Source organism: Gadus morhua, chromosome 1 (genome assembly GCF_902167405.1).
Source record: "Gadus morhua chromosome 1, gadMor3.0, whole genome shotgun sequence".
Taxonomy (NCBI): domain Eukaryota; kingdom Metazoa; phylum Chordata; class Actinopteri; order Gadiformes; family Gadidae; genus Gadus; species Gadus morhua.
Genome location: NC_044048.1, coordinates 30,548,342 through 30,569,713, shown reverse-complemented (window position 1 = coordinate 30,569,713; position 21,372 = coordinate 30,548,342). Strand labels below are relative to the sequence as shown.

General features: G+C 52.9%; 1 protein-coding gene across 1 annotated transcript; it reads left to right on the top strand.

Annotated features, from left to right (window-relative positions):
• The first annotated feature begins 195 nt into the window (after nucleotides 1–195).
• ctnnbip1 (catenin, beta interacting protein 1) lies at nucleotides 196–21,089 on the top strand. Its single transcript, XM_030370827.1, has 4 exons — nucleotides 196–353; nucleotides 9,159–9,273; nucleotides 10,797–10,887; nucleotides 18,452–21,089. Exons 2-4 carry the CDS (start codon nucleotides 9,178–9,180, stop codon nucleotides 18,508–18,510), a joined length of 246 nt encoding a protein of 81 aa, XP_030226687.1. The 5' UTR covers nucleotides 196–353; nucleotides 9,159–9,177; the 3' UTR covers nucleotides 18,511–21,089.
• The last annotated feature ends 283 nt before the right edge of the window (nucleotides 21,090–21,372 follow it).

The following is a 21,372-nucleotide window of genomic DNA, read 5'->3' as shown; positions in this document are numbered from 1 at the left end:
TACACGTGTATGTTACAATGTCCCCAGTATTATGAGGTAAAAATAACCATATAATTATCTATTCAACATCGGTAATGTTGACACCTAGTATCGTTTATAATTATTCGTTTATACTAGCAATGTCTTCGATAGCTGAATGGGGGTCCTTGGCAAACCCGGGGGTCTTATATTTCTCTGAGTGTGCAACGGCGCCCCTGGTGGTGAGGAACGAACTAACAGCGGGAGCTCGCTGCGTGATTCCCGTCGTTCAGCCTCTGCCGACTGGAGGGATGTGACCCCGGAACAGGACGCCCTCCTAAAACAACACACCATTCAAATAGGATACCGAAGAAAGAAAAGCTGGACCAGGAGGGGTAAGCGACAACGGAGTTGTTTTTTAATAAAACACGGGTCAGGCAGTAGCAGGGGGTTGGAGCCCCGTGGGGTGGGGTGGGTTGTGTGTTGCTGGTCGACCGGGCAGCGGTACCTGGAGCCCCGCTTCATTCAGGCTTTTGTCTCGGGCTGCTAGCCTGTTAGCCTAGCTCCGTACCCTGGTTGTACTGGGGAAGCGGAGGGTCGTTTAACACCGAGTCTTGGCGTTTTGGAGAGGCTGACGCGGATCTAAATGTAACTTTTGCGTTAGCACCATTGTCGTTTTCGCACAATGGAGGTTGTTAGCGGGTCGGGGAGCGAGAAGGCGATGAATGATCGATTTTAGGCTAGCTGGAGAAGGGTCGGGTCGGTCTGCTAAAGGGGGTCGGTCGGGTTGGTCTAGTTCAGGGGGTTGAGTCGGTTCGGTCCTCTACAGGGGGTCGGGTCGGTCCTCTACATGGGCTTGGTTCGGTCTGCTACGGGGGGTCGGGTCGGTCCTCTACGGGGGTCGGTTCGGTCTGCTACAGGCAGCCAGGTCGGTCCTCTACAGTGTTCGGGTCGGTCGTCTACGGTGTTCGGGTCGGTCCTCTACAGTGGTCGGGTCGGTTCGCTACAGGGGGTCGGTTCGGTCCTCTAAAGGGGGTCGGTCGGTCTGCTACGGCGGAAATGTCCTGCTTCACATACTGAATACACTTGGTGAATTTATCGTTAGGGTTATTTGTTCCCGATGCCACGGTAGTGTTATTCGCTTAAAATAACTAGTACTTCCATGTATCAACAACTACACTGAAAACGTTATAAGATGTTACCGTTAGTCTCTAACCGAATCACATCACTCCAGCTTAACTTTTTATATTGATCCTCCTCCGTATGTGTGTTGATGAATAAAAGCAGGGCATCAAGAACCCAGCAGGGTCTTGATCCTGATCCTCATCTCGTTTGGATTAGGGACTCTTGGTCCTCCTACGCGGGGGGGACGTCTGACCAAATGGTCATTTTGTGAAACTGAAGCCAGCCTCCTCCAATGCCCTTTCTCTTTTAACACTGTGAATTGGGTCTTCACATGTTTCTCCGCAAAAATATGCCAGGCATTTTCCCAGTATAGAAGTGAAGTGTGTTTTTAATTAAAACTATGTGTGCTGTGCCGCCTACCACTATCTATTTTTATATCCAACCCCACCCTTTTTTTGCCACTGAATGCCATACAATGTCTGCTTTCGCCCAACTGTCAGATAGCTGACAACATGTTCAGCTGTGAAGTTGGCATGCTGCCTGTGCCAGGGGGCATAAATGAGGTTGGCTTGAGTGATTGGCCATGGGTAACGGCTTATAACCCTCCCCCCGCTTCTATCATGGCCTCCCCATGCTGCACCACCTCATGCTATTAAAGTCTTGGTGGCACCATGACCATGTCTGGCGGGTCTTGGATCAGTAGTACATGGCTCCACCCCACAGCCAGGCCAGGTGCGCTTCAGTGTGCAGTACCCCCTCCCATCTCATCAACCCCCTTCCTCTGAGTGTCAGAGGACAACAATGTCCGCTGTCTCTAAAGCAGCTGAGGAGAGGGCTAAGGGGAGTTCGTACCAGTGCTCCGTACTTACAGCGGTTCCTATGATGACCAGACGAAGTTGAGATGCTTCCTCGCACATGTCTTTATTTATTTTTCATTCCTGACTCGGACACTGTGTCCAGAGCTGCAAGAGACTGGAATAATACAACGATGCATTTGCTTTCTGAGGAAGGAAGAGAGAAATGCTTTATGTGCGCGTAATGCAATTGATTCTGCTATGTTTTTATCTATAATGCAGAAGCCTCGGTCTTTGTCCCTTATGGCACCCATAATAAAAAATAGCATAAAAATATGATCTAAGAGAAAGGTCTAGATCAAATCATCGCCTCATCCCTAGCAATGTCTTAATACACCCCCCCCCCCATACAGACGCCTTGGTACTCCGCCTTGATGTTGGTGCTTTTGAAATGTTTCAGTCTCTTGTGGCCCCCCAGGGACCAGCTTAAGGGAGCAGCGTCTGTATCCCCTCCCCTGAGAGGTGCTGTGGCGCGGGCAGACGCTCGCTGAGATCACAGACCCTGCTCCATCCCGGGCAGGCTCGGGCTGCCCGTCTGAATGTGTTAATCCATGAGAGATAATGCATCATAAGTTGTACCGCAGACGCCGTGATTACGTTTTATGACATGAATTAGTCCTACACTTCAAACTCTTAAGGGGCTCTGTGAAGACGCACCAGAGGAACCCGCAGAAGGAATGCACGCTGTAGTAACTCCGCACCAGACACTCGGCATCTCCCTGCGTTTCTGTAGGGTGTGATGCATTGATTAGTCCATAGGGTACAGGAACACATTGATCCAAATACCCCCAACTGCATGCAGAAACACACCTTACCCTAGGCTAGGGGTTCATTTAATAGGCATACATACATACGTCCTTTGTACGCCCTGGCAATTGAAAATAGTATTTAGCATTGTGTAGCGTCTTATCTGAGCTATGTCTTTTGTACACGGGGAATGGGTCAACCTAGCGAACTTTAGTGCTTGGCACTTGTTTCTATGAGCATCCTACCGACAGCGATATATTTTTGTTTCTCTTTCTTCTGACAAATGTACTTATTGTAGTCGCTTTGGAAACATTCGCCAAGCACCCTGAATGTAAGCGTAATGTAAAAGCATACCTGCAATTCAGCCGCAGTTAAGCGTGTGGGGGTCCTTGGCGATGGGCAGCGGCCTCGTCTGCATTCATGCCTCACGTGTTAACAACACATGACCTACTTACCAGTCTTTATTTTTACAATCCACTTCAGGGGCATTGTCCCCCAAATACTGCGGCCATTGTTGTGTACAGTGTAGATATGGGGAGGACGGCACAAAGGCAGGCTGCAGCCTCCAGCACGGACCTTAGCGGCCAGCAGGGCCTATAGACACACTCACATTCAGCCCTGACCTATAGAGAGAGGCAGGGTCATTCACAAGGGAAATCTGCCCATTACATTGGATAAATATATGTATGTATCCTTTATATATCCTAAACTAATAGAATTGAAATTCAAAGAACTTGGAACTCGAGTTCCACTAGATTCTAGGATCCCATAGTCAGATGTGTCCCCCTCCTCCTCTCTCTCCCCCCCCTCTCGTCGTTGGCTGGGTTCACATTCACAGGCATGGCAGCTGTGTGCGGTACCGAAACCAGCACCCTACACAGCTGCTACCCCCCAGCACCGGGCCTTCCGCCTTTGGCAAACCCAGTTGGCCCAGACACCAGGCATCCAGCCCTCTTCAGTTTCTCACACGTCCGCGTGGGTTCACTGAATGGAGGCCGCTTCTCCCCCGCTTCTCCCTCCCTGCACTTTGTCTTCTGGCCTCCGCGCCCGACGCCCGTGCACCCCCGGCCTAGAGGGGCACCCCCGGCCTAGAGGGGCACCCACCCACGGCCTAGAGGGGCACCCACCCTAGGCCTAGAGGGTCACTCAGGGCCTAGAGGGGCACCCATAGCCCCCTAGGGGAGACACCGCTGCAAAACAATCAGACATTGTGGTCTAGGGCGCTTTAGAAAGGGTAAGAATGGTTTGTCCCAGCGGGGCTAACCCCGTGCGGTGCGCCACCAGGGCACCGCATGGTGCCCTGGGCAACCCCCCCCCCCCGCGGTCTGGCCGACCCCGGTCAGAGAGTGGCGGTCGCGGTGCATCGTGGGATCCCTGGCGGCCACTGGGGCCGACTCCAGGGTGGGTCGTGGAAGGGCTGAGGGGGTGGTTAGGCTGAACTAGAGTTACTTAGGACAGCCTAATGTATGGTGCTAATTATATCACATAAAAACACACAGAACAGGAAGTAGAAAAAAAACAGCAATGATTCACCAACATATTGCCACGAAATGTGTAATATCGGTAGCTGACGTAAAAATGGCCCAAATGTCTGAATCCTACATTGCATCCTCCCCATACACTGCCATTGTCAGCCGAAGCAGCGGGCGTTGAGCTTGGACTACTGAACGGCGCTGTGTCCGCGGCCGTGGTGTTGACTCCAGCAGGCCTAGTTAGCGGACCTGGCTTCTGAGGCTTCACAGAACTCCACGGGATCCGACCCAACCCAGCACAACGCTGACACCCGCCAGGGAGTGAGGTGGATCCGGGGGTACGTGTGTGTGTGTGTGTGTGTGTGTGTGTGTGTGTGTGTGTGTGTGTGTGTGTGTGTGTGTGTGTGTGTGTGTGTGTGTGTGTGTGTGTGTGTGTGTGTGTGTGTGTGTGTGTGTGTGTGTATAAGCCCTAGTTCAGCACCGAGGCGATCCTTTTGATTAGGTCTGGGTATTCGCTGCGTTGGCCTGGCTGGCGGGGGGAGCGCCCCCCGGAGGGGGGGGGGGCTAACGCGAGCCCACCTCCAGCAGCTAGACCCCGCCCAGGACCACGCCCCCAGGCAGCCGCTGTGTTGTGTCCCCCGGGAACAGGCTCACGGCCAACGGCACGCATATCTGAATTAATGACGGCCAGAAGTACGCGGCACGCTGCTCAAGAATAATTACCTTAACATTCACCCGTTTATTATTCAAAGAATCGCTTCTTGGAAGGGAGAGAATGGGCACTGCCAAATATCTACCCACCCACCGGCATGAATCAGAGGCTGATCTTGTATTCTCCATCACTGATGTGTTACCTTCTGAACACAGAAGGCAGTCTTGGTGGAACACTCTTTTAACAACATAAGTGAGGTTCTACTCAATGTTTTAGGCATAACCCGGTTTTGCTCAAGTGACTCAAAGGTCCCTTTTCAACAGTCTGAAACGCAAGTGAGAAGCGCCAAACGCAAGTAGCTTTTTGGGCGGTTCTATGGCGATGTTGCTATTATACCGGCGGATAAATGACTTGCGCCCGACGAAAATCTAAAAAGCGTTGCCCTGAAGTAGCCTAATTACCCTTTGGTGTGGTTTGGGCATAACGTGCAATAAACCAATGAGAGGGCCATCTCCCATCCCCTTTAAGAGCCATGAGCGCATTTAAATCTGACGAGTTGATATTTTGACAGCGCGTCTGCAGTCTCCGAAGAGACAGATGCATGACCACATGAATTTTAAACTTCAAATGGCTCAGTTTTTGGCCAAATACTATGGCCCAATTCACACATGGAATAGCATTTTCTTCCACAACTTCAGAAATACTGAGTCCTCAAATAAATGTCGGCAAAGAAAACTTAGCACACATATTTATGCGGTAACTGTGTTTCTATTTAATGATATACGCAATACATTAACAAACATCGTTTCTTACCAATATTGTATGCATTATTGTTATCGACTTGTGTCCCTAATATGCATGCGTCCCCCGTTAATATACATTGCCATGGACTGTACTATGCGTTACGTGTTTAGTTTGCGTGTGTTTAAACAGATGGATGCACACAAGCGCGCCCGCATTCATTAATTATTTTACACATACACACACGCGCGTCCGCATTCATTCATTCTATTTAGCATTCACTCGCGGTAAAACCATCTTTTCTCACGATCAAATACTCATCAATCCTAAAAGTTATGCGCTTATACACGATGTATGTGTTAAGAAAATATGTGTTTGCTGTACGGTGTTTGCAGATGCATTGGTTTTAAAGTACAACTTATTACCGCTGTATCAGCTGTTCTTTCCCAAATAATTTACCAAGAATGTGTGGCTAGGTAGATGAGAGAAGCAAAGTGTATGCGCGAGGTGCACAAGCTACATTATGCATGCGCCCTTAAAATAGCATCTGAACAACGGTGTAGAAAGTAAATTGTGCTGGATGCAAGATGGGCCCAAAGACTCATAATGTCCCAGCTGGTAGGGGTCAGTGTGGAGGCTCCAGGACTGTGGCGTGTTCTTTGCGTTGGTGTTTGTTTGTGTGTGGGGCCTGGCCTGGCCTACCACATTATCTCCTCAAATGCTCTTGAAGACGTAACTTTCTGAAACATTATTTGAATATTCAGATTCAGAAGACGATAAGATGTACTTACAATTAGTGGTAGAACAGGCCAACACTAATTTCTGCTATTCCTTTTGACCAATTAATTGTTAATTGAGAACGACTAATAGTTAATAAATAAATAGTTGCTATATCATTTTCCATTCATTACTTTCCTACATCAAAAATCCCCATTGTTCCTGTATCTTTTAAATAGTAAGTCGATAGCAAGCCGAACCCTTCCCTCACACGATGAGATGGAGACATTGTGGATGTGCTGTTGGATCAATTAGATGTACAGTATGTGTGTGAGTCCTAGCAGCAGGTGACATAAATAAAGGATCTGGCTTGCTCCTGGTTGGAGGGAAAGGTTGGCATGGCAACCAGTAAAATACTCAGTCTCTCTGCCGCTGTCTAAACCGCACCATGAGCCCAAGAGATACCCCAGGATATGGATCCTGAGCGTGTATATAAACAAACGTTCGCCAGCAATGACGACCGTGTGCCAGTGTAGCGCTGCGTTGAATGTCCCAATTAATCCACAAGGCTTCGGTGCGATAGCGTGATTTATCCAAATAGCGAAGATATTACAGCCCATCCCTAACAGTTTGACAGCAGCGCAGGCTAAATATGGAGCCCTTTCTCCACTACAAAAGCTCAGGTGATCCAGAGCTACTTTTAGAAAGTGTATTTCTGGAGGCGCTCAGGTACGGCGTTCTACTGCCAGCTCGTGGTCCTCTTCTCCGTCAGCTCGCTCCGTCCAACATGGTTAACCTCCCACTGCTCCGAGGAGACGGGAAGGCTGTACCTGCCTGCAGGCGTCATCGTATCGTAGCACAATGTCCCGGTGCCGGTGGAGCATTTTATAGATTCAATCATTGATCCTGTATTTGAGTGGGGGGGGGGGGGGGGGGGTCTTTGGCCCCTGAGCCCGCTGGATGGCTGCCCTCTGGGCTCCCCTTCCTTGGGGGAGTCTCTGGGCTCCAGCCCTCTGAGGACGGGAGTGGAGAGGGATGTGATCAAACACCTCACCGCCGGGGCTCCGAGACACCGCCCCTGCTAACCCCTCCCCTCTCCACCTCCACCTCCTCCTCCTCCTCCTCCTCCTCCTCTGACGGGTGTCCGAGACACCGCCCCTGCTAACCCCTCCCCTCTCCACCTCCACCTCCACCTCCTCTGACGGGGCTCAGAGACCCCTCCCTTCCCCACCTCCACCTCCACCTCCACCTCCTACTCCACCTCCTCTTACGGGGCTCCGAGACACCGCCCCTGCTAACCCCTCCCCTCTCCACCTCCACCTCCACCTCCACCTCCTCTGACGGGGCTCAGAGACGCTGCTTCTGATAACCCCTCCCCTCCCCTCTCCACCTCCACCTCCACCTCCTCTGACGGGGCTCAGAGACGCTGCTTCTGATAACCCCTCCCCTCTCCACCTCCACCTCCTCTGACGGGGCTCAGAGACGCTGCCCCTGCTAACCTCTCCCCTCTCCACCTCCACCTCCACCTCCTCCTCCTCTGACGGGGCTCCGAGACGCCGCCCCTGCTAACCCCTCCCCTCTCCACCTCCACCTCCACCTCCTCCTCCTCTGACGGGGCTCAGAGGCACCGAGCCGTCCCACGGCAGCCCCTGCCTCCATCACGTCCCTCTCTGTGTCTCTCTCTGTCGGGGTTGAGCGGTGATTCAACGGACCGGCCGCCCTCCTCTCCTGCTCCTCCGGTCTGAGTATGGTCCTCCACGAGGGTCATTCATACTCTTCTAAACCCCCCATCGATGGAGTCTGGTGGGTCTTAAGAGTCGACTGGTGCACTGACTCGCCAACCCACGCTGCTGGTGTTTGCAATGACTGGCCAAGAGCTGCAGCTAGCCGTAGCAGCTAGCTCCTCATTTATAAGTACAGCCGCACATCAAACAGCCTCAACATGCATTACTGGTCCTTTTGTTTGGATAGGGGGCAGGAGGGATTACCCCAGCTAGCCGCCCCGAGGCCCCGTGGGCATCACGATCGTTCTAACCAGGAGGTGGTGGAACCTAGACGTGCATACTAATATTGTTCCCTCCAGCATATCGTATAGGACATGCATATAGTATCATCTTAGGGAAAATCTAGTTTTTTTGGCTTTCAGTTGAATTGTGCTCTCGATCTCGAGGTGGTTCACACCTCGAAACCGTGTGAAATCCGGACGACCGCGTGACATCGGTCCGCCTGTCCGTGGCTCGCGTGTCAGAAACGGCCGCAGCGCTGTCGCCTTCGCTCGCCTCTCGTCGTCTTCCTCCTGCGCGGCCACGCCCATATATGGCCCCTCCTGAAGCCAGGTCCTTAGTGGCTGGGAGGGGGCTGTGGGCGGGGCTCTGTGAGGAGAGGCATGCAGCGTTAACGGAGGCGCTGCTCGCTGCGTGACGGCGCCAGATGAAGCCCAGGTGACTCACCGCCGGCAGCCGCTCAGTCCTAACGAAGCGCCAGCGGCGGTGTGCGTCGTCACAGCTCCCTGGAGCCTCCATGACGCAATGACGGCATGAGGCCCGTCTTCACTGCTCTAGTCCTGCCGTAAGCTCCTCGTACCCTCACTGCCTCATCTTATGGATGCTGAACTAACAGCGTGTGCTAACTAACACACTTATTGTGTGTGTTGTACATCCTGGCACTTGGAACATAGCAATCTGTAGCGTCTTATCCTAGCTATCTTTGTAGTATACAGGAATGGGATAACCTAGCGATTGTTGCCTGGCACTTGGTTCTATGAACATCCTTTCTGTAGCGACAGAGATATTGTTGTTTCTCTTTGCGTCGCTGTGGATAAAAGCGTCCGCTAAGTGCCCGTAATGTGAATGTAATGTAAAGGCTAACGTGTTCTCGTGTTTGTGTCCGCAGAGCTACAGGAGCAGGGGTCATGAACCGGGAGGAGATCCCGGGGAAGTCTCCTGAAGAGATGTACATCCAACAGAAAGTGCGGGTTCTGCTCATGCTCAAGAAGATGGGATCCAATGTACGTACACGGAGCCTCTTCTGAGGCTCGCTCACCGCGTGGCGTCTACCGACCATGGTCTCACATGGTCCTTAAGATGTGCCTTCACCATATTACCCAGTAGTCGTGGATAGTTGTTGAGTGCCCCCTAGCAGAGGGATAGTTTCCTGTGATATTTTTTCTTGTCACAGATTCATTCATCATTAGACCCCATGATTAGGTTGAGCTGGCAATGCGTTGAGTGTTCTACTGTGTGGTCATTGTTCAGGTGGGGCTCTCCCACAGCCTCTAGAGGGCAGTGGCTCCAGTTGGCCGACCCGACTGACTCGACTAGAGATCAGTTTGCGTTGAATCCTCTGCGGACGTGACTGTTGGTTTCTGGCTGTTAGTCGATGTCCCAACCCCAGAAACTGACTCATGCAAACTTGCCTATCAACATGACTAGGTTGGATGTTGTCAGAGGGTTTGTCGTCCCATCGTATGCGTTTCGTAATACAGATGCTTTTTCTCTGAATGCTTCCTTAATGATGGCCAAGCCATTCATGAGCTACTGCACCCTACATAATACAGTCACTTTTATGTGGCACAAAACGACGGTGTACTGTAAACTAATACAGTATTTCCCCACAGTATTTCACCAATTATAAATAATCACAATTTAACAATGTGTCTATGTTTTGCCAAAAAAACTATTGCATTGGGGGCCGCAAACATACATTCTAATAATAGACAGAACAGATATAATAAAAGAACAGCATGGCTGCGTGCAGTGGCGCTGGTCATCCAGAGGGGGCGCTGTGCAGCTGCAGGAGGGGGAACACTGGTTCAGGACGTTCCTGTCAGGCCCAGCAGGGGATGAGTCATACAGGCACCTGGGTCAAGATCCAACCTGACTCGGTCCAGACGCCTGGGTCACTATGAGACAGAGTAAACACCACCAACGGCCGAGCAAGCAGAGAACACGCCTTGTAGCCATTGCTCATTGACCCTGGTAAACCTGTGCCCGTACGGGACGGTGAAATGAGGAGGACCCTGGAGCAGGCTGTTGAACCACTCATCTGAGACTCATCCTACAGGCCCATTGGTGGTGCTTCCCACTTGGTTCTGTGAACCACCTTACTGCTCCACCAGCGATATGGTGGTGTTATCTTTCTTCTGGCAAATGTACTTATTATAAGTCGTTTTGGAGGAAAGCGTCTGCTGAATGCCCAAGATTTAAGATCACTTTGGTCAAAATAAAATGATCAGACTCACCCTAACTGGTGATAGGAAAAGGCGTCCTCAAAATAAAACTGTCTAAACTTGTTAAACTGGAATGAAGGCACTTTCATAAAGTGGTTCACAAGTAGCACTGCAAATCTGAGGTCTTGATAAAAAAACAATCCAAAAGCAGAACTTAAATCCTACTAGAAGGTCATTCTAATGAGGGTAAATGTACAGTAACTAGTATGAGCGTCTGTAGCCCCCCATCAATAGGATGCGTGGTTGTGGGGTCATGGTGGTGGAGGTCCTCATCTCTAACACACCTTCTGTTTTCCTCCCAGCTCACGCCCAGTGAAGAGGCGTTCCTCCGGAACTATGCAGGCGTGGTCCACAGCCAGATGAGCCAACTACCTCAGCACAACATCGATCAGGGTAAGAGACCCCACAAGACCCCCGTCTATGCCTGCCAATACCGGGATCCACAAGGCCTTATCGCGACGCTCTGTTTGGCTGCTTTAAAACCACAATAGACTGTTTGGCGGCTATTCCTTACTTTGCTGTGTTAGTCTTTTGTATTTAACACTGCATCCATACTATTTTCATGACTTGCATTCAAACACAACTCAGAAGTCCTGGGTTTGATGTTTGGCAGTGCAGATGAGAACACAGGTACAACACAGAAAAATATATAGCAAACCTTTTTCTAGTGTGACTTGAACAAAGTGACAAGGCTTTGCCTTACTGTTACCAGGTGTGACTGTGGTCATGTATCGCACCGTGTGACTGGTCGTGTATAAAGAGGTGTGATTGGGAACAGGAATGACCAGGTGTGACTGTGAATAGGTTTTGCGAAGGCAAACTAGGGACGCAGTCACGCAATATATTCACATGGATGGGTCTTGTTTGTGAAATGCAGTGCAGTCATCAGACGCTAGAGTGCGCTGTTCTCTTTGTACATTTATTAATGTGTAGCCGGGTCAGACTTCCACCACAAGAGGGCGCTAGATTAAAAAGAACGTGATCCTCAGCAAGTACCGAGGGAGCAGCCGAAAATGATTCAAAGGACGTGTGCTACTTCCTCTCCTCTTATCAGCTGCCTTCCAGCCCTAATCCGAAGCACGCTCTTATTTTGAAGCCTCTGCGGTCTCTGCCACCCACCATGGACTCAGGTAGAAGCCATCTTTTATTAGTACCATCCCCAGCGGGTAAACAGCTGGTCCACCAGGTGCCTTTGATTCTGGAGGTGGATCGCGTGTCCCACTCCAGCAGAAAGAGGCTTCTGTGTAACCTCAACGTCCCCCGTCTCTGTTAGCTTAACTGGCCCCGACGGAGGGAAGGGGACGAGCTGGATGGTAACACCAGGCGGTAGGTGGCAAAGGAAATGGCGTGCAATCTCTGTCCGCTGTTTTAAATCCACAGAAAGGGCATCTTCTGCTCCAGACACGTCCCCGGCAGGTTGAGCTGCGTGAGTAGGGCGGGCTGAGGCGTACCTCTGAAGCCCCGCAGGGTGCACGGCACGGGGAGGGTGCACGGCACGGGGAGGATGCACGGCCAGCAGGGCACGGGGAGGGGGCACGGCCAGCAGGGCACGGGGAGGGGGCACGGCCAGCCCGGCACGGGGAGGGGGCGTGGCCAGCAGGGCACGGGGAGGGTGCACGGCCAGCAGGGCACGGGGAGGGTGCACGGCCAGCAGGGCACGGGGAGGGTGCACGGCCAGCAGGGCACGGGGAGGGGGCACGGCCAGCCCGGCACGGGGAGGGGGCACGGCCAGCCCGGCACGGGGAGGGGCCGTGGCCTAGCCTCGCTGTGGCCTGAACCCCTCGTCTGTCCCTCCCCGTTGACCGCGGCCCGTCTTACAGCAGTCTTATGTAGAAGACCCATCGAGGCTCGTCTCCTCTCCCACCCCTCTCCAGTTCCCCCCCCCCCTCCCTAAAGGAGGAGCAGTTATAGAACCGCCCCCCGGGGTCGATGCCGCGCCCGCTGGGGAAAAAGCGGCATTAATAATGGAGGGGGCTCAGAAGGTGTAGAGGAGGACCCTTTAGAGATCACAGGACGCGCTAAGTGGCGTTTGGCCTCGCCCCCCCCCCCCCAGCCTGAAGGAGGGGGGCGGAGGTGTTGGTGTATCATGAGGTAGTGGACCTGCTGGGGGAGGATGGGTTCCCTCCCCGGGGAATGTTGCCAGGAAGGCCGTCACAGCGGCTGGAATACCCAGACGGGCTCTGTGGAGGGGGGGGGCAAAAGGACCGAACCGCATTCGTAGGATTAAAGAGTGTGAGTGACTGAGGCCTTGTGTGTGTTTGTGGTCATGTGCGTCTGTATGTGTGTGTGTGTGTATGTGTGTGTACATGTGTGGGGGTGTACCATAAATAATTATTCCATTTGTCGCCCAAATTGAATGAGTCCTTTCTGACCAGCAGCCGACTGCAAACTGGCAGAGATAGACGGCGTCTGGCCGCACCAGGAGCTCAGAATACCCCGGGATGAATTAAGTGGGGTTAGTTCTGTTTATAAATACACAGGAGGAGAATAAGGACTGGCTCCACTCGGGTAATAGTATTTAGAGATGGATGCACATGATGTGTACTCTGTCCTCTCTCCTCGCCCCCCCCGTCGGTGCCTTCAGATGAGGGAAAATCATACAATCCGCTGCCCCCCCTCCTGTTTGAGTCTCTGCCCCCCCCCCCCCCCCCCCCGGCTGAGTCACTGCCCCCACCCCCTTTGATTCCCCCCCCCCTCCTGTTTGAGTCTCTGCCCCCCCCCCTGTTTGAGTCTCTGCCCCCCCCCCTGGCTGACTCACTGCCCCCCCCCCCCCCCCCCCTGTTTGAGTCTCTGCCCCCCCCCCCCCCCTGGCTGACTCACTGCCCCCACCCCCTTTGATTCTCCCCCCCCCCTGTTTGAGTCTCTGCCCCCCCCCCTCTGAGTCTCCCCCCTCCCCCCCTGTATGAGTCTCTGCCCCCCCCCTGTATGAGTCTCTGCCCCCCGCCCCTGTTTGAGTCTCTGCCCCCCCCCCCCCCCCCCCCCCTCTGAGCCTCTGCCCTCCCCCCCTGTTTGAGTCTCTGCCCCCCCCCCTGTTTTAGTGGGCAGGGTGGGGTCTGATGGATCACTGAGGGCGAGAGCAGCCTCCCAGTCCCCCCTGAGCACGCCCCCCCTGGGCTAAAGCTGCCTGAGGCCTTTTCCACATCACACTCTCGACAGGACAGGTCAATATTCTCCCAGATCGGTTTAAACCCCCGAAGGTAAGCACTGTTTATGTAGGCAGTGGATAAGTGTTATTTGAAGATGCCATTTTCTCTCTCTTCGGGTTCTCCTCTCACCCACTTGCTTTCTTCTCACTCTCTCGTTCTCGTGCTCTCTCTCTCTTCCGTGCCCTCGCTCCCTCTTCTGCTCTCTCATCTGGTCACCAGTTCTTTGGTCACTCAAAAGGTGCAGCACTGTGTAAAAAAACATCCAAAGGTTTGAGGACATGCTGATTCAGGAGATCGCTCTCGCTCTCGCTCTCTGTCTCTCGCTCTCTCTCTCTCTCTTCCCCCCCCCCCCGTTTGCTGTGTGAAGGTCCTCCCCCAGCATTGACAGTGTGACTCATCAGGCTCATCGATCGCAGAGTGCTTGTGGGGGGGGGGGGGGGGGGGTGTTCGATGTCGGTCACTCACTTGGAGGTGAACCAGGGCCTCACCGCGGAGGGCCTCACCGCGGAGGGCCTCACCGCGAAGGGCCTCACCGCGGAGAGCCTCTTTCAGGTCGGAGCGGGCTCAGCGTGGCAGGAAGGAGGGCCTCGTCGTGGGATCAGGGCGCGGGTGACGGCATTTATACGGCGGCCATTTTAGGTATTAGTTACTTAGCTCCCCCTGTAGTCGTGAGCAGGAGGCTGAGCTCTTCGTGTTGCGGCCACCACGTGCACACCGCTCAGTACCCAACAGGGTGCTGGTCCACCACGTGCACACCGCTCAGTACCCAACAGGGTGCTGGTCCACCACGTGCACACCGCTCAGTACCCAACAGGGTGCTGGTCCACCACGTGCACACCGCTCAGTACCCAACAGGGTGCTGGTCCACCACGTGCACACCGCTCAGTACCCAACAGGGTGCTGGTCCACCACGTGCACACCGCTCAGTACCCAACAGGGTGCTGGTCCACCACGTGCACACCGCTCAGTGTCCTGTCGGGGTACCGTAAAGGAGTCAAACTATGAACTGCCGTTCATATTTCTCTCTAAAGTCTACAAGGTCGTGATTAGCATTTAGCGCGGGTTTAATTGACTGATTAGCATACATGCAAATGCTGATTTCACGCGATGCTGCTTTAATCAGGCCAACGAGGCGGCGGAGGATAAGTGGGTTGTTTGCACTCTGGTTGTGTCGTCTGGGAGCGTCCTGAGGAAACGGGGTCCCACTGGCGGAGAGGGGGGGGGGGGGGGGGGGGCTGGGAGCTGTGGGGGAGAGGGGCTCGTCTGTCAAGGCTAACACTCTTATTAGGGTTAGACTGAGGCCCAATCCCATCTCTAGCCCTTACCCCTCCCCCTTACCCCTTCAAAAAAAGGGGGAGGGGTAAGGGGAGGGGTAAGGGGTAGGGATGGGATTGGGCCTTAATGGACCCTGGACATGGGGGGCCATCAGTATGGTAGTACAGTACAGTGTCTACGTATCAGATGTTACTGTAGCCTCCCCACCCCCACACCGGCTGGGTGTTTCTGGACGTGGTTCACCCTCTCATCAGGGCTGGGTGTGGAGGAGGAGGAGGAGGAGGTGGAGGGATGGAGGGATGGGACCATGGAGGAGAGCCGTTGCCGTAGTAACCACCTACGTTGCGGCGGTGGGGGCGGGGGGGCTCCCTGTGGGGACTCGGTTGCGTGGCGATGCGCCGTGCCTGTAGAAGAGGTAGGACCTCATTACCCATGAGCCCCTGGGGCAGCCCCCCCCGGGTCTGGTCCTCCCCCCCCCCCCTCAGGAACCTGGCCCTCCTCTCCTGCTGGGCCAGATCACTGCAGCGATGGTGTTTCCTTTGTCTGTTCACCGAGCGCCATCCAACCGCCGCCTCATCAGAACCTTCTGACGCTACAGCCGGGCTACGACAGGACAGCTGTCACTAAGTGGGGGGGGGGGGGGGGGGGGGGGGGGCTGTGTTTGGTATTTAAATCCATGTGTTGATCTGCTGGGCTGACCTCAGATGCTTCAGCTCTGATTAACACCATTTACACCAGGTCACAACCCCGGCCTCTTACCTTCCTGTGTGAGAGAGAGATACACCGACCCGGGAGTCCCCACAGATGACGGGGTGAACCCGATCCCCAGAGTACAGCCGGAGGTCAGAGGTCACGGTGTAGGGGTCAGGGTTCCCCTGGGGGTGCAGACCGCCGTACCGACGGCGTTGTGTATCCACTCCGTCCTCCGGTCCTTGTCGTGTGGTCGCACCTCAACCGGGTCAGTCAGCTGGGACTGTGTCGTGGTGACCCCCCCCCTGAGCTCAGCCTGTGGGGAGCATCGCTGAAGGGGGGGGGGGGGGGTTGGACCTGGAGTCCTTCTGCCCCGCGGAACGCGGTGCTCAACGTGCCAATGATGCAGTCGTCTCCCGTTGCTAGGCAACACGGCTGACATTTCTTCAATTTTTTTAAATGGAAGAAATGTTTTGCTTGTTTTGTGTGTGTATCTGTCTGCGTGTGGGTCTGTGTGCTTGTGTGTGTCTGCGTGTGTGTCCGTCTCCACATATATCGGGGTCGTACGCTGCAACACAGACACAAGGCTCGGCGAGGCCTAAATGATAGATATTATGGGCTATAAACGGGTATGACTACGATGGGTTACGGTTGTTCAGCGACCACGGGGTGAAGCTCATCCACTGGTCACAGGACCGCTGTCTACCGTGGTGCTCACCGATCCACCTCTGAAGTGACTATGGGCTCAGTGCCGTCACGTCTCTCCTTCCTCCAGAGCCACGGGGTTGACCCCCTGGTGTTGACCCCTCGGTGCGTGTTGGCCCTTCGGTGACCCCCCCTCCTCCTCACGGCCCTCACGCCCCCAGTCTAGACCCGGTGGACCAGGCTGATGTTTTCTCTCGGCTGTGTACAGAGAAGACGCCACTAGCCCCTGTGCAGAAGCTGTGTGGCCGTCAGGAGGAGTTATAGTTGTCATAGGTGTCATAGTTATTCTATGAACTACATTGGGGCCTTAAGAGACCACAAGACTCCTCGTTAGACTCCCCTCGTTAGACTCCCCTTGTTAGACGCACCGAACGGACCCAGGCCGGACCGGAGGGCGCTACTCTCTGACGAGGACGGCTCCAGCTACTGACGAGCGCCGGCGGAGAGCGGTCTCGGGCCCACTTTCATCTTTTTTGCCGCAATAATTCCATCTAACAAGCAGTCTGGGGCTGACTGGAGAGCAGAGGCTTTTTATAGCCCAGGAACAAGGAAGGCATCTTCACACGCTCTGCCCGCTCTGAACACGGGCCTTTGTTATCCTGCTGCTCCACCACCGTGACCCACGTTACAAAGGGACACGGGAATACATTTCCTGGCAGCTTTCAAGTGTTGTCCTTCCATAATTGTCCCAACCCCGCATCGGATGAGGGCACTAGGGAGTTCTCGGACTGCCTGGCCTGATGATACCAAGCCGTCTCCATCGAGCCGGTTACAGTGTAGACAGTTACAGAACACAATGTGCTTGGATTGCGTTTCTGTCCAGCCAAGAGCAGGAGACTCCTAGAAGGGTTGAGGGGGTCAGTGGGAGAGGGGGGGGGGGGGGCAACAGAGCTCTGTTTTACTGCTTCCTAATTGGGAGAGCGCAGAGTGCTTCTCCCTGCTGTGGGATGAATCAAAGTTGTCAGCGACCAAACCGAGCAAGATCCACGTAGAAGCGGAGCCGGCGATCAGAGCGCATCGCCTCCGGTCCGTTTGACTCCAGCGCTGAGGGATCAAGAATCACCGCTTTGACCTCATTAACATTCTAGATGCAGAGAGCGGCCACGCTTTAGATGTATCGGAGCTACGGGAGCCGAAGCAACGGTACTCTGTGGAGCCAATAATTCACCTTATCATCGGCAACCTCCCCTCCCCCAAACCCTAAATGAGATTGTCCGATATATAATCCAGTTTTGAATGAGGTCCTCTTGGCCGGCTGCTGATCAAACGCTACGAGGCTGCGCTCTGACGCATTATCGGAACAGGGCAGGTAGCCCAGGTAGCTGACCTCTGACCTCTGCTGCCATGACTCAGCGTCGTCATTCCAGGGTAGAACCTCTGGAACCTCTCAGCCACCTCACCCGCCATTCATGAGTAATGTCTGAGTAATGTGGGCTTAAGGTGTCACTGAGGTGTACCCTCCGGAAAGTGTGTGTGTGTGTGTGTGTGTGTGTGTGTGTGTGTGTGTGTGTGTGTGTGTGTGTGTGTGTGTGTGTGTGTGTGTGTGTCCCCGTCCAGACAGAGAACACACGGATGTGGGGGACCCCGCCCCAGAGCAGTGGTCACCGATGAAACATCTCCTGTTCTTCATAGAGCAAAGTAGTTTGGATCCATTAAGGGGTTCTTAATTAGCGTTAATAACGGAGCAGGCTCTGGGCAAACTTTCAACAGCGCAGGATTCAAGAGTTGTCTGGTCTGCCAGGAGAGACCGACCGCACCACCCCTCTGAGAGTAGACCAGCTGGCTGCCAGCACCAGACCTCCGCCCACACACCCCGGGTGGTGCTCCATCCCCACTGGGACCCCACACCACCGCTCGGCCGCGCTGATGGGGGCGGTGACTCATACGTGTACCCCCCCCTCACACCATCGCCCACTCCTCGGCGAGGACACTAACTCAATAATAACTTTTCCCTCCTCTTTCTGAACCGGCTCCCCCTCCTCTGGTCCCCGGAGCCCCGGTGGAGAGGAGCTCTGCGTCTCCGCGCTCGTACCTCTGGTCCTGCTTTAACTGAGTGGCCGCCTCCGGCGTTGATGCGTTGTGGGGGAGACAGCACCCATGGGTGGCCTGTGTCTAACCTCTCCCTGCCCCACCTCCCCCAGGTGCAGAGGACGTGGTGATGGCGTTCTCCCGCTCGGAGGCGGAAGACCGGCGGCAGTGACCCTGGGCTCCAACCCCTCGACTCCACCACCTCCTCCACCACCACCTCCTCCACCACCACCACCCTGCTCAGACTCAGGAGAGGGAAGAGGCATGGTGGGAGACGACGACTCCCCCTCCCCCTCCCCCATTAGGTGGTTGCTCCTCTTCCCCAAAGCCTCTTCCTTCACCCTGCTCCTCCTCTTTACATGGGCCGCGGGGTGTGTTAGCCTGTTAGCGTGCTAGCCCGCGGAGTGCGTTAGCCTGTTAGCATGCTAGCCCGCGGAGTGTGTTAGCCTGTTAGCATGCTAGCTCGCGGGGTGCGTTAGCATGCTAGCCCGCGGTGTTCGTTAGCCTGTTAGCGTGCTAGCCAGCGGGGTGCGTTAGCCTGTTAGCGTGCTAGTCTGCGTTAGCCTGTTAGCGTGCTAGCCCGCGGGGTGCGTTAGCTTGTTAGCGTGCTAGCCTGCGTTAGCGTGCTAGCCCGCTCCGCTAGCTGGGTTTATAGGGGGCGTGGTGGTGGATCCAAACATGTCATTGGAGCGAATGAATATGAAAACGTTTTAGAAGTTGTTGCTTTTTTTGCCTTTTTATTTCATTAATATATATATTGCATTTTTTGGTCGTGCTGATCATATTTTTAATTCTGTGACCTGTGCTCTGGTCATCGGAGGAGTCGGCCATTCATCGTTTACCTCTGTCACCATTGACGACCGTACAGGACGTTGTTTATTGAGGTTCTGTCCCCTTTGAGTGTGGACTGGTCGTATGACTGCTCTCTCTGTACCCATCAGACCGGCGCTCCTTCTGCTGTTTCAGTTTTACTTTTGGTTTCCATCCGCCCGTTGGTGCCTCCCGGGCTTTATCTCAAAGGAAAGCATCTACATCATAAGTATTGATTTAAAAAGATAACACTATCCTCCTTACTCCACCTAAAGGTTTACACACAGGTGTACACATCCACCTGAGCAAACACATTGTTGGAGTTCTTGTGAAAAGTTTTTGTTTTTTGTTTTTATTGTACAGACTTTAGGGAAAATACAGTAAGCATTGATTGTGCCAAGTGTACTTTATGGTGTTCTGTTAGTACTCTGTAAGATAAGGTTACAGCAGCCTGAGTGTCTGGCTGTATTTCTAATTTATTACTTATGTAATCACTCCCCCATTCCTGGACAGCAGCACGGACGAAACACAAGCAGACTAGTCTGAGTTTAGAGTTGAATTTAGTCCCCTTTACAACAGTACCCCCACACTAAAACCTCCACCCTGAGGTCAGCATCACTTCGGTTTAAAACGGTTAGTGCTTCCTGGTATATGCTCACATCGACGTCCTTCACATGACCTACCAGGGACATCGTCCTACATCGGCAGCAGGTTCTTTAATACCCGGTGTGGTGCTGTCCCCAAAGTGGTGTGGTTCTAGTGTGTGTCTCTCTACTCGTGGGTGGCTCCTGGAGTTACACCAACATGAATCGGGAAACAGTTGGCTTAGCTGACTAGAGCCGCTAGCTAACCTAAGAGGAGCCTCTAGCGTCTCTGGCTGTGGTCTGCGTCCGCTGTGGAACCAGTATAATGACCAGTATATCTGACCAGTGTATTCGAGGTGACGCAGAGCTGTTCTGGCGTTTTGTTTCACTGCAACAACTTTGTAAGGGAAAGATACAGTATTTTTATGACGTGCTCCATGCTAATGTCCTCGCTCAAATCAAAAACATGTTTGCTTTGTAATAATCGATCGTCTGGTTTCAGTGGTTTGCTTTGGATTTATGAATGATTTGTTTCTCCTACTGTCATGCTCGATATTTAAATGTGTTTTTTAAGTATACTTTGTTAACATGTATAACTTAAATAATTGTAACTTAATGTTTTGAAGCCAAGCATGTCCGCCGTCTGGTTTTACGACCGAAGTCTTTTACGAAGCGGATCGTAAACACGCGCCACAACGACCATCGCTTGTACCTTCTCAACGTTAGCGGTCGCTGTTAGCTCTTTCTAAAACTTTTACGTAACAAACGATCATTTTGTATGGATATGCGGTATCCATTTTTAACCCTTGGCAATAACTTCAACTCCAACTTTTAATATTTGAATGTCCTCTAAATCATTGCGATGTCCCGCGTGACCAATCCTCCGGTCAGGCTGCCCGCTCGCGACAAAGAAATTTGTCTTTTTATGTTTACCTCTGTTTTAGTATTTTTTTTATTTGCCTATGCATATTACTTTTTTTTGTTATTTTTCAAGTTAAATGTGTCTTACTGTTCTATCAGGGCTGTCCCCAGTCTCTCTTCGTATGTGTGCGAGTGCGATTGTGTGTGTGTGTGTGTGTGTGTGTGGGTGTGTGTGTGGGTGTGTGTGGGTGTGGGTGGCTGTGTGCGTGCTTATATCCTAGGTTTTCAGCATGCTGGTTTTACTAGAATCGTGTATCTTTTTACTGTGATGGCTTGAAATGCCTAGATGTTTCCATGCATTCTTCAATATTGCCTCTGGGCTTTCTTTATTCTCTGTTGCCATTCATTTGTTGGTTCTGTAAGGCTGCTGATGTTGTCTTGAGTTAATGCTTCCAAATCCTATACCACCTGAACCATTAAAACATTTAAACAGTGAGATGGGTTGTTTGTCTCTTTACCACCGATTCTGGAAGTTTCTGTGGAAATGCCAAAATATTGACAAAAGATCTATATATATATATATATATGTGTATGTTTATCCGTATAAACTTTTAGAATAGCAGCTCTGTCGCATCATAAAGCAAGTAGGTAGAAACCCATGAATACCGCGAGAAACAAACCCCACAAAGAAGGCTCACTGAGGAGAGGTAAAGCTGCTATCAGTAATTAGTGCCTGCCCTACTTTTATTGTGTGTTCAGGTTGAGTTTCATTGTTGTCA